The sequence below is a fragment of the Sparus aurata genome, chromosome 8 (assembly GCF_900880675.1).
Source record: "Sparus aurata chromosome 8, fSpaAur1.1, whole genome shotgun sequence".
NCBI classification, from domain to species: Eukaryota; Metazoa; Chordata; class Actinopteri; order Spariformes; family Sparidae; genus Sparus; species Sparus aurata.
Genome location: NC_044194.1, coordinates 4504492 through 4518149, shown reverse-complemented (window position 1 = coordinate 4518149; position 13658 = coordinate 4504492). Strand labels below are relative to the sequence as shown.

Sequence of the window (13658 nt, the reverse complement as noted above, 5' to 3'; positions counted from 1 at the left end):
TTTTTTCCAAGAGCGCCTACTGAGATTCAAAGGCTTCTAACTTGAGAACCCCTTTACCTAGAAACATAATCCTAGTCTCAAATGAAAGCTAAGACCCTGGGGTTTCTTGCTTGTTCAAAACTTGTAGCTAGCTTTGGGTAAAATGACATGGATATTTCCATTCTATGGACTCTTGGTGAACTATGAAGAAAAAATTGTGGCATGACGTTGTAGCTGTGGAAAAAGGGAACACTCTGAAGGTATGTAGGCATTCTTGCTTCTTGCGGTAGAGGGCTCTTTCTAATGTTGTGTCATGGTGAGTTTAGAAGGCTATTACATGGTCTGGAAATAACTTTTTTCCTTTGTGTTTGGGCTTAAAATAATCACAACAGTCTCAGCTTTCCAACAGTGAGTATATACTGTTAAGATCTGATGCTTAAAACGATTAGCAAAAAAACTATTAGTTTTTACGAAGGGTGTTCGTTTAGTGAAGGGTGTTCCTTTAGGGGTTAAGGTGCTGTTACACACAGCAGCACAAAGGAAATGACCTTTCACCTCTGTCATTATCAGTGTGCACATATTGATTGCAATCATCCACACATGCAATCATCTCCCGTGACCTCTCACCTTCCTCGTCCTCTTCGGTCCTGACGGCCTCTCTGGAGTACATCGCCCTCCGCAGGTTTTTCCTCTCCAGATCCGTCATACTCGCCGCCTCCGTGTCCTGCAGGAGAGAAACATTACGGTCATCTAACTTTCAATCCAAAGCAAAGCGCTGGGTTGTTCACACTTCTCCTTTTAAGATTTTAAACGTCCAGTCATCAGTCACCTTCTCAAAATCCTGGTCCTGTCTGTGCATCAGGATTTTCCACTGCTCAAAAAGTTCCGGCTCACAGTTCTGGATGTCCTTCAGAGTCCCTTCAGTCTGGATGGTGCCGTCTTTCATGGCAATGATCTATCAAAACACACACACACACACACACACACACACACACAATAGGTTGCATTAGCTGACACTGGAGATCAATCATTATGCACACTGGGAACTTTCAGAGATAATTTAAACTCTCTGCACTGAGCTAACAATGTTTGCACCATGAATTATATAACAGCATCAGAACAGGCAATCGTATCAATTACGCTGGCTATGAAAGAGCAAACGGGTCTTTAACTCTGCGAGTCGATTGAGATAATAGCTGCCAATAACTCTGGTGAACACACACGCACACACACGTACACACACGTACACACCCAGTCTGCATGTGGTAGATACTGCAGTTTGTGCGTGACCAACACAACGGTCCTCTTCTCCTCTCTCAGGAGCTTGAGGATGCCGTCCTGCATCAGATGGTCGCTCAGGTGGATGTCTAGGGCAGAAAATGGGTCATCCTACAAAATACATAAACAGAAAAAACACATACATAAACAAGAAAAACTGCGAAGAAAGCGTCACAGATTCTATCATAAAAAAGTTTACAGTTTTATCAACACCACAGATGTTTTGAGGGATGTTTAGTGCGACTGGACTGCAGGAATCATCACCAGAGCTGCTGCTCAATTTCACATCATCTCCAATTTGATTTTTTCAGAGAATTTGGCATCACATCCGACTGGGTGAGCGATCACAGATGTAGCGACGACAGCCCAGGAGCTCCACATCCGACTTCTTCACCGGCATAGTTTGCCTGAGAACATCCAGCCGGACAGCTGATGCAACAGTTGGTTTGCAGAGTCATTTGAGTTTCAAGTACCAGCTGGTCGAAATGGTTTCAGGAAAGCTCATCTGTGTGCTCGACAGTCGTACCAGGGTGTGGACTGAGCACCTTGCATCTGGCACTTTGGAGAAACGTGTTCTGCATGGATGGACGGGTTTCACTGCACCAGGCAGATGGCAGACGGCGAGTTTGGCGTTATGTGGGCGAGCAGTTTGCCAATGTCAGTGTTGTGAACGGAGTGGTAACCCGTGGTGGCGGTCAGATTAGGTTAATAGCAGGCATGAGCTACAGAGAATGAAAACAAGTGCATTTTATTGATGGCTGTGTGTGCAAACTCAGATAATGTGATGAGATCCTGTTGTTGTTGCAGCATGACGATGTTTTGAAGATCTGTACTCGACTCCCTGACACAGAAAACATTCCAGTTCTTGCGTTGCCTGCAAACTCACAAGACATGTCGCCACTGAGCACGCTCGGGACGCTCTGGACCGATGTGCACAACAACTGACAACTAGGCACAGACACTGTGTTGGCAAACATTCCTTAGAAATGACACTGTGCGCCGTATCTGTCGTCTGTCATCTGCTCTGGTTGTACAATCCAACTGTGGCATCAGCTGTCTGGCCGGTTGGTCTCAGACAATATTGCAAGTGCATAAGTTAGATGTGAAGGTTCCTTCCATTGGATTGAATTCTACCTAACAGTACAGAATCTGCAAATTAAATATCCTAAAGCTTTGGACTGTCAGTCAGACAAACAAAGAGAGAATCGACATTTCATGGACTAAAGGAATAATGGAGAGTCGCAGCCTTCGGTAACAAACATTTAATAGGAAGTCAAATCCGTCAACAACTGACATTTTCAAACTATCAGCAGAAAGCTGCATCTGTCCTCTCAGCTCCGCAGCTGAGCTCAAGACAGTGTGTTGCTATTTCAGTCACATACAGAGGCATCAAAAATAGAGACACTGTTTCACGGTCGATGCTAACAAAGCTACGCCCAGGTGCAATACAACACCTGAAAACAATGTATTGATTGAAGGTGTGTGTGAAAGAAATGTAAAGAACATATTTGAAGTAATATTGTGGTAAAAAAAAAAAACCTTAAAAGAAGTTTTTCTATTCTAGTTTTGTTTTTTCAAAATATCCAGAAGCAGAAGTCCCCTCTTAGATAGTGGAGAGATGTTGTGCCCTGTTTGCAATATTGACGTGTATGTATGTGTGTGTGTGTGTGTGTGTGTGCGTGTGTGTGTGTGTGTGTGCAGACTCACCAGAAACACCAGGTTGGTCTGCTGGTACAAGGATCGGGCCACGCTGATTCGTTGTTTCTGCCCACCTGACAGGATGATGCCCTGCAGCAGAGGTCAGGAGAAAACTTGGTTGGTTACATCCATAAAATGTCTGCTGTACTCTGTGAACGAGATCAGGGTGTGTTTCTTGTGTCGATGCTGCAAGAAGGAATCCAACATGACAGTCCTCTCCGTCTGAACAAGCTCAACACAACTCCCTCTGCACGCAAACATCAAATCCTCGCTGCGCAGTAACGATCCTGCACAACAGTGAGGCTACAGTGGGATGTTTGCCAAGATCTGGAATATAATGAGACCACAGAGGAGTTTAAAGACATTTGTTATTATGTCTGTTGTACTGACCCGCTCGCCGATCTCTGTCTGGTCCCCCTGTGGCAGGATGTCGATGTCAGGCTGGAGAGAACAGGCCTCGATCACGGCTTTGTATCTGTGGCGCACAAACACAAACTGACTGACAGCAGCTGCTAACAGCCAGAAGGAAACTCCATGCACCGGCTTATTATCAACACTGTGGGTATCATTAATTAGAATTAAACATCTTGTATATACCCGGCTGTTCTGTATGCACAGCACAAGCCACCGAGGTTTCTGAAGAGAACCACGCAGGTTGAGTGAAGTGAAGATGAAAAGAGTTTCAGCCTTCGCGGTTTAACGTGAAGGATTTCGCCCGCAGTGCTCGATCAGACTCGCTTCAACAACAGAGAGAAGACGGAGACGATTCAGAAGTAGAAATAGAGACACGCTGGGAACAGTTTCAGTGCCGCATCAGTCGTTCACTCGTGTTCATGATGTAAAGGAACAGGAGGATATCACGTTAATGAGTCTGCAGACATGCTAGCAGCTCTAGGACACAGTACTGGGACACTAGATACCAATGCTAAATAGTAGGAGCCTGATGTTTATCATGTTTATCATCTTTACAAGATATTTTATGCAACTGGCATAAAATATCACGATGAAAATCAGCACAAGCCCGTAGAGAAGTCGAGCTACAGACACATGATTGCAGACAAAATAATCATTATCAGCTTTAAAACTTTCAAAATAAATGTGGGTTTTTTTAACTTGAGCTGACTGTTGTGCACAGCAGCAAACGTGGCTGATTAAAACAGCCTTGAGGACACTTTAATTTCTTTCGGGAACACCTGGTGCTGCGGCGCCGAAAGTGAGTTAGCCCATCTGGATCTGGGTGAGAAAATAAAACCGACAGCAGGTCAGGACGATGGTAAAGAGACGCAGAGGAGTGAAGAGAAAGACAAAGGAGACAGCAGGCAGCACACGGTGGGCGAACGTCTCCACAGCAACGAACCACAGCGCTCCATTAGATGTAGTTCAGTCCATTAGACCCGGAGAGAGCCCGGCTGCAAGCAACCGCGACCTTTCATGAAGAGCATTCAAGTGTGTGCCGGTAAATGTGTGTTTTTGTGCCCTCGCAGGTGAGAACAGTGTGTTGTTGTTGCCAGGAGTGACACTGTCAGAAACCGCCGCACACCTTCAGCCGGGACAAATCCTGCCTGGAGGCGCCTCAGCGACTGTCGACTCAATCAGACATCAGCACAGCGGAAGGTTGTTGCCTCTTGTTTTGTTTTAACAGCTCGGCTGGACGACTCTTTGATTACTGACTTTAATTTCATTTTAGAGAGGAGAACTTGCTCAGACAGACAGATTCATTGTGACTACGGGTGTCACAGCGCTGAAGCCACACAATTAAGTCCACCAATCAACCAGCGACTACACCTAGAAATCAGTTCATCAGGATAAAATGAATGCAGTCGTGCAATGAATCAACTTTTTCCTGCAGTTTGAGGTGCTGTTGACTTTATACTAAGATGTGTATCTGATATTTCATCTCCAAGGAACAATCAAGAACTGCTCTAACTTCAGTTTTGAGGAAAACTCTTATATGAAATGTTTGATTTCTCGACTATCTGACCTTTCTTTCATCGGCTTTTTCGTTATTTTTCTATTATATTTGTTTTTCTGGTCGTGGCGCCTCGGTGGCCTCGGGGTTTATTTAATAAGGAGAGGGACCTTTTAGTCTTGTAGTCGCCAAACTACGAAAAGCTCAGCAGGTCTGAGGTCTTACCTGGATTTGATCATGGGCATCTCGAAGGTGATGTTCTCCACCACCGTCGCATTCAACAGCCAGGGCTTCTGGGAAGCGTAGGCCACAGCACCTCTCTTCCTACCAGCGGGTTCAAAAACACACGAAGAAGAACAATAATCCGCTCTCTGTGTTGACTTGGAGTCTTTTGTTTCACATGTTTAAACTCTGAACCACCTGGAGGATCATTAACCAGCACGATGTATACGTGAAGTCAACATGTTAGCTGAATATCACATGCTCTCTTATCTTCAGTGGGTTTTTTTAGATTATATATATATATTACTAAAAGAAAAGCTGCAATCTCTACTGATAACAGTGACGCGTCTCCATGGAGACCGCCCGCCGCGCAGCGTGCTGTTACTCACCTGATGTCTCCGTCACATGCTGCATCTCTGTCTGTGGGGCTGCAGAGACGATAACAAACATTAGATACCGAATACTGCTCCACCTGAGATAATAGACACTATTGACATAACACACACACACACACACACCATCTCCACTTCCCTCACCATGGCGATGGTGGCGCTGCTCAGCCCAAACACAAACAGGCCGAGCGCTGCCCTACATGAACGCGTCTATCATTAGCTGTGATCTTATCCTTCTATAAATAAACAGTCCACCCACCCACCTAATTTTTTTCTTCCTGTAATTTGCTGATATGGAAATCGCCGTCAGCCCCGTTCGGACTCTGACGCACGCGGTTCTCGGAGGATCGGATTCTTCAGGCTGGGATTAGTGCGTCAACGCGAGGTCCGCGCCAGAGCTGTCGGGATGTCGGGCTGCTGTTCGCTGATATCTTGTTCGTCTTGTGTTTGACTCTCACTTTGGGTTTGGGTGTTTGAGGTGAGAAGAGAATGATTTGTGTGTGAAAACTGGTATCTCTTCCAGATTTATCAAAAAGACACAGAGACTGATCTCCTTTTGTGTGTGTTGGATAATTAAAGGAACGCTGAGGTCGTGTTGTTGATCGTTTTGAGGGAAATAAAGCGACGTTCATGCTGTTGAGTGGATTTCTTTCCTCTTCACTTTCACAGGATGGCGTGTTTTTTTTTCCTACTTTCTCCAAAGATTGACTCCTTGTTTGAGGTGACAGCACTCTACCTTCCTTCCTTCTTTCCTTCCTGACTAGACAGCAGCATCTGTCTCGGATCCTGACGGAAACTTTCCTCTGGAGCTAAAAAAAAACCCAACCCTGAAAACTTTTCTGCTGAGGGATTGTTTCTGGATAGCAATGATCATGTAAACGACAAATTCACACACACACACACACAAAACACCTTGTTTGAAAGTAATTTGTGTTTCCTGCAATTGAATGATTTGTTTTGGATGATTCTATAAACACTCCTCACTCTGCAGAACTCTTTTCTGTGCAAAATCATGCATACTTTTGCAGATATGACTAAATATGTGACGTCCTTCACTGTTAATCAGGAGGCAGCGGTCCGTTCTGACACCCTGAACAACACATCATGCTATCAATAGACACACAACAGAGTTTGTCAGTGTCTGGTTAGACAGAGACAGCAGCAGCATCAGTCAGTGACAAGACATCAGCCGTCAAATCCAAGTTTGATATACTGCGGCCATATTCAAGGTGACATTCCTGTGTGTGTGTGTGTGTGTGTGTGTGCGTGTGTGTGTGTGTGTGTGGCCAGCTGAGTTACAAAATATAAACAAGGATCCACGGCGTTCAAAAATACAATCTGCACCTCCGACACTGTGAGCTAATCCAGCGACGATGATGAAATTGTCATTTATAATTCTGATTTACAGTTTGATGTTTTATGTGCAGCAGCTTAATCGAATGTCGGCCCCGCGTGTTTGTGTTTCACGTCGTCAGGAGTTCATCTCAGGATCCTCTTTCAGGAAACCATTAAAAACACATCATGACACGGCTTACCTTTCATCGCCCTCGTGGTCCAGAGTCGGCAGGCTGCGTAAACAAAGAGAGATAACTTTATTAATCAAAGTGAAATAAAGTTATGAAAGTTCTCTTTTTCTGGCCTCACTTAAAATCTTCTTATTTCATTATTGCAATTCATCAAGATCTGATTGGCTGTTTGAGGTTCTGCACATGCTCAGTAGCTTCCGCGGTGTATTTTTAGGTGCGACGCGCTGACACCTCTCAGTCGTCGTGAGAAGGCGACTCTGATCTGAGGACGACCACGGAGCTGATTTACAACGGCGACTTTCAAAAACAGCTGTTGGGAAGCGACCCAGCTGACGGACATCTGAGACGCTCGACATGCCACATTCACACATGTAAACACGTTAACCGGCTGTGTAAAATTAGAAAAAGAGATTAAATGCAGACAGACAATAACTGTATTTTTCTGCACATTAATTTGTGTATTTATAGTTTTATATACAGTTTATTAAATCATTTTGGTTACAGAGATAAATAATACAAATAATTGGTCATGTTGAATTCATAATCCCGACAAATAAGGGCAGCATGTCACCATAGCAACTGCTAACTGCTGCATGTCCATGACTGTAGCAGCTGTTAGCTTGTTTGTTAGCCGTGCAGCTAGCCGGACTATCGGGGGAGCGTTGGTGTTTACACAGCGAGCACAGACGCTTTAGATCAATGAGAGAAAGAGGTTTTCACACCAGGGGCTAGCTAATTAGCATGCTAACTTCTGTAAATATCTCTCTAACACAATACACAGGCATTAAATTGTAATTTCTTTACATTCTTTTGATAATGTTCGTTCATTAGTGCAGTTCCCGTCTTACAGGAATGAATTCTGATGGCACATGGCGAGAGTTTAAATACATCTTATAGAAGACGACGGCGAAAACTGAAGTGGGTTCAACATTCAGTTCACAAAACATGTAAAACTTCCTTTTCCGCGATGACATTCGTCCCATTTGAATTTGAGTTACACACAGCGGACAGCTTCAGATGGACAGCCGCATACGAGAAGACTGAGCGACGACGAGATCAGGAAGAAAACCTCCCGAACACGTTCCACTTCACTTGCAATTAACCTAAACGACGACGACGTTTCAGCACTCAAGCAAGTAATGAGTACAGAGTATTAATCCTTCGTCTTCATAAAGAATTCAAATCAACACGTGAAAAGTCCATCTGACATTTTTGTGGATGATTTCCTTCAGTTATCAGCTCTAATCTGAGCAATTTCTGACAGAAAACGATGAAAATACTCCTTCAGAAAAACAGCCTCATCAGACCTCGTCACCTGATGACACTTGAAAGACACTTTATCCTGCAGCCATCGTGAAAACAGGGTAATCACGCCGGAGCTGATGGAGCTGATGGAGCTGATGGAGCTGATGGAGCTGGTGACTTTAATCTCTGATTGAACCGCTGGAGGCAAAAATCCCCTCGAACTCAATCAACACCTTCAGCACTCAAGGTCGCGTTAGAGGAGAATTCACGCGGAAGTCGAACACGACACAGTTTCCATCAACTCAGTTTTTATAAACTCAAGTTTAATCACCAAAGCCGGACTGAGGATCCTCCCACAGTCTCTAACGGTCTTTAATTAACCCAAACATCCGTCACTAAAAACCTTTAATTCCCCCAAGATGAAAGGGAGTAATGGAGCATGTTGACTGTGACGACCACGCCTGATAACAACCGATAATACTTTCCTGTTTCTCAACAAACAAAGGTTTTTGTCTTGTTCTTTAGCTCGATAGCTGCTAGTTCATACAGAGTATATACTTTATTGATCCCGTGCAGTACAGTGCTGTTTTCACCCTCTGGTTCGGGACACAAGGGTCAGATACGCAGCAGTTTATTACCTCAGAGGGATTTTTTTTGGGTCAGAACCTGCTGCCTCTCAAAGACCTTTCCTGCAAAGCAAGATATCTAACACGCACAGCTTCGACTGGAAACTGAGGTCAAGATACAAATAGTCGTCCACGTTAATGACACACTCCTGCTCCGTGCTATATTTGGTGTTGGAGGAGGACGGGCGGGGGAGGACAGCAGGTGGTGTTTGCAAAGTACTGTAAGCATTTCAACCCCTCAAGGAAAAAATGCCCGTGACCTCCCGTATTTCGACCCACTAACAGGTTTGAATTTACCCCAAAAAAACGAATCGGTTATGAACACAGAAAGCGCAGAGCTCTCGAGAGGGTGAGAAATGTGAAGCGCTTTGATTTAAAAAAACGTAGCCTGGAGCTAAACAGATGGAGAAAACTTTAATCAAAGATGAAGACGACTTGGAGAAGAAGCCCTTCAAGCGCTCAGAAAAACGGACACTGCATGAAAACTGGGCAACTCGACTTGTTGGCACCTCGAGCCATCGATCACCTTCAGACGAGTCAAAGAGGTCGTCGTCATGAACGTGACATCTCGTACGCTCACTCCTCTGTTCAGTCATCAGCCACATGCTGCTCTCACTCGTCCTCTGTCGCCTGTTTGCTTTATGCATTTCGTTATCTCGGTGATTTATGTCGCCTTACAGTCCAAAACATGACTTCTCATCAAACTGTTGCCATAAATGTTCACGATTTGAAACACAGCACGACAATAACAGCAACAAACACGCTGGACAATCCTCTGAAATGTGTGTCTGAACCCTTAAGGAGGACGAGTGACAGCTCCTCGTTCTTTCCCTCGGACACTTGATAAGCGAGAGGATTTGTCGCTCAGCAGGGAGCGCGATTCATTCTCATATCAAAGCGAGGTCCAGCGCGGCCGCTGGCATCAGGACAGCACGAGGGGAACGAAGGGACTAAACATTGCTGACAAGTGGAGAGCGATGGCGGATGGCTATCCTGGGAAGGTGATGAGACACTCGGACGCGGGAATTCAGAGCTAATGATTCCTACACATGCAACAGGAGTCGGTTTCAGCTGAGCTATTTCAAATGTTCACCGCTTTTTCTAGATCCACTGGGTTTGAAACGTGAAGTCGGAGGTTCACATTCTGCTGCCAGGTAACGAGGTAACACTTTAAAAATACCTCATGATGATCTAATTATGCTTTCTAAGAATATTATTTGTTCTGTATCAACGTCGACCCCGCAGAGGTTTCTGTACGTAGGATCCCACCCAGGAAAGTGCTCCGTCTGTGTCAGTCTGCAAACTTTTATTCAAACGAAAAGCACAAATCCATCAGAGCGGAGAAACGATTTAGTGCAGCGGTCCACACAAATAATCACAGCCACAAACCAGCGAGCGGAGCAGAACTACGACCTGGATTCTCTGAAACACAGTTACATGACGTTCGTTTAGCACAGCAGTTAAATTAATGTGGAAAAACATGTATTTTAGAGTGGAGGTTCATTACAGAAACCAGAAACTAGATTTCTCACTGTCCCACAGCGTCTTCAGTGATATATGACCTCTTATATCTTTATCTGGGAAAAGCTGGTGAGCAACATTTAAGATTAGAATATATAAATACATAAAATTTGATATTTACCAGCTGTTAAAAAAAACATCAGGAGAAGAGAAGCTTTTCTGTGAAGACTCACGATAAATCGCTCGATCCAGAAGAATGAAGCTCATCCTGATCTGTCCCCAATTATCAGATATTTACTTTGATTACGTGTCTCTGAGTAAACGATGCCGTCTCATTAGCATCCCATGAAATCACTGATTTAACAAACAGCCATTGTTTTAAAGCCTGCAGTCTGCTTTGTTTCCCCGTCTGTATTTGATCAATTATGAATGAGCGGTGCAGGAAAGCATCCTGACGCTCCTTTATTCTTTTTGTGTCGGCCATATAAAAAACAAAAGCTGCAACATCAGCTGACCTACAGATAAATGTATGTTTTATTGCCATGTTGAACTCAGGGCTCTGATTTTGAAGCTAATTACTTTAGCCTGTCAGGGACAAAATTTATCGCTGCGTATAAACACATAAATAAAAAGCACTCCATCTCCGACAGTCCAATTACCAGAGAGGTTTAAAAAGCCCCCGTCTGGGTCTCCACTGGGAGCAATTCTCTTCAAATTAACCTTTCAACTACTCAAGAATGATCTGTATAACTCACAGTACGCGGGTTTCCCTCAGGGCACATGTATCACACTTGTTTGTAACTGAATGGAGGGAGGAGGTGCTGAGGAGTTAATGAGACCAGCGCTTCCTCTCTGAGACAGAACCGCTCAGTCCCTCAGAGCGGAAACAGGAAACTAAGTGATTTGAACATTTCAGAATCGATCGGCGCAGAGAGAGAAAGCTCGTCACTCGCCTGTTCCAGGTGACAGTTCCCGATACTCGCTGCATCTCTCCCAGCGCCGCCAGCAGCAGAGACGACTTCCCACAACCCACCTGGCCCACAATCATCGTCAGCTTACCTGAGAGAGACAACGGCACAGTCAGGTGATGGTTTTAAAGGAAAACAGGATAGAGAAACAGGTGCGTGACATGTCTGATGCTCACCAAAAGGAATCCTGATGTCCACGTTGGAAAGTGTCGGCGGCCCGTCGGTCCAGGTGAAGTAACCGCTGTTTATCTGAGGAGAGCGCAGAACAGACGGGTTTAGGTGTCAGACAGAGATTAAGTCACGTTGGAAGATGCAAACGGTAATAAGAGGTGATATGAAGTCAGCGTGACAGACTGATGCTCTGTTCTCTCGTATCCGAGATATTGTGAGTGACATTCAGGGAACTAATTGATCAGGCGACTCGCCGCAGTTTGACATTTTACAGAGATCTGAAACTCAGCTTGAAAGATAAAGTTCCTACATTTCATTAACAACCAGTCAGCGGCGTCGCAGACATTCAAGACACGTTATCAGCGCCTAAAAAAGTAATTTTAGAAAATGTGATGATGAAATCTCAGACCAATTAATTCATTTTTTAAAATGCCGTTGACGAGCGATCATCCTCCGTTCAGAAGACGTGGAGATACCGTGGATCTGATTTATTTCATACAAAGAAATCATGTTTTTTATTCTTTTTAACGCCAGAAAATCACCCAACCTGTTCTAGATTATGATGATATTGTGTGTCACATCTTCACAGGTCCCGTCTTTAACCTTTAGATGTTATTAACAATCATGTTTGTAGATTTATCTTTGAAATGTCCGTTCACACTCTTAATTAAAATTAGTATGAGGCTTTTTAATTTGCTGTCTTTAAATGCCAGTAAACATTCAGCTCATATTCATTTTAAATGAATTAATACTGATAACTTAATCTACCTAAGACCATTTTCTCAGACATACTGTGTTTATTAAACCTGAGTGTACTTAATTTGATTAGCTATTCACTCGCTAACAGAAATTATTAAAGAAAAGCTCAAATTAAAACCTTATTGTCGTTTTCCTCTTCCTGTTATTGCCTCTTATATTCACCTTTATAGTGATAATGTCCTGTTTTTGTTAAATATCCTCATGTTCGTTGCCTTAAATCACCTTAAAGTCACTTAAAAATGAGATGCTGCATGTCAGGAAAAGTCCAAAGATCATAACTTTAAAGGTCATATCTTTGTTTGTGACTTGCTCATCCTGTTACCGACTCTCAGCCAGCTGGTATCTGACGGAGGACGACACAATGGTCTGTCTCACCTTGATACAGGTGTCCTGGTCCATCTCCTGAGAGGGCCCGTCGCCCTCGTGGTCCCCCTGTGAGCTGTAGTTGTTCCAGTCGTCCCTCGGGGGGCGCTTCCGGTTCACCACCTTCAGCGGCTGGAGGAACCGGGACAAAGAGGAGGAGGAGGAGGGCGGAGGGAATGGTTTAGAGGATGACTGGAGGAGGGGTGCATAACGTCAGGCAACGAGGTTACAAAAGGGAAAAATGGTGATATTATCAGGACGACGACGATAAGGTGCAGGAGGAAAAACAACAGCAGAGTGAGACAGTCTCGATGCTCCAGCAGGGGAGAAACAAACGCTTTCTACCTCAACGATAACACAGAAATGTTGCTCCTGAACTCACCACGGCCTGGTATCGGTTCTGGTTGTGATTGCTGGAGCCGGAGGTCAACATGGCTCGGGGCTCCTGCTCGTCTCCGATCTCGTCGCTGGAGAAAAACTCGCTGAGCTTCTGAACGCTGAAGATTAACAACACAGGAGGAGGAAAACGGAGACGTGAAACTCACGAACGATGACAAACGTAATAAAATTTACAAGTTAACTAACACTGAGATCACTTTCATTCACGTAAAGATAACAGCGTCCTCCTTCACTTTCTCTGCCTGTCACATATCTCTACATCTCTGAATTCAATTATCTTTTCTTCCTCTACATAAATGCTTCCCCGAGGCAACATATCGCAGTGAACTCAGCGCGTTAGAGCGAATACACTGTGCAGTCCTGACATCTGATTAAATACACTCATAGCTGCACAATGACTTTGCATTTCCACGACTGTCAACTCATGTTTCCCTCTACAAAGAGACGATTCCTCCCGTTGTTCAGGTGTGAAGAGAAACTGACTCGCTTCTTTCTCCTGGTGTGTCTGACAAACTGTGTCAGATCACACCGTCCCAAAAATAGACATCTCAAAGGATCCACATGCAGGAGAGGAAGAAGCTCGCTCCTGTTAAATAAAGGTGCTGATGGCAGCACAGTATTACGAGCTGTCCTCCTTCTGATTTGAGAAGATGTGTGATGTA

The 13658-nt window shown here is 44.4% G+C and overlaps 1 protein-coding gene across 4 annotated transcripts in view; it reads right to left on the bottom strand.

The window, feature by feature from the left end:
* abcc8 (ATP-binding cassette, sub-family C (CFTR/MRP), member 8) overlaps positions 1-13658 on the bottom strand; it is a 54939-nt gene that overhangs the window by 15685 nt on the left and 25596 nt on the right. For 2 of the 4 annotated variants that reach the window (XM_030424683.1, XM_030424685.1), the window contains exons 14-25: positions 12980-13094; positions 12610-12789; positions 11481-11553; positions 11290-11395; positions 7014-7046; positions 5476-5514; positions 5090-5188; positions 3346-3430; positions 2965-3045; positions 1231-1368; positions 809-934; positions 607-703 (exon numbers count right to left, since the gene is read on the bottom strand). In XM_030424683.1, the coding sequence (XP_030280543.1) occupies positions 607-703; positions 809-934; positions 1231-1368; positions 2965-3045; positions 3346-3430; positions 5090-5188; positions 5476-5514; positions 7014-7046; positions 11290-11395; positions 11481-11553; positions 12610-12789; positions 12980-13094 (1172 nt within the window). The remainder of the gene's footprint in view (positions 1-606; positions 704-808; positions 935-1230; positions 1369-2964; positions 3046-3345; positions 3431-5089; positions 5189-5475; positions 5515-7013; positions 7047-11289; positions 11396-11480; positions 11554-12609; positions 12790-12979; positions 13095-13658) is intronic. The other 2 variants (XM_030424684.1, XM_030424686.1) reach the window with 1 other exon arrangement.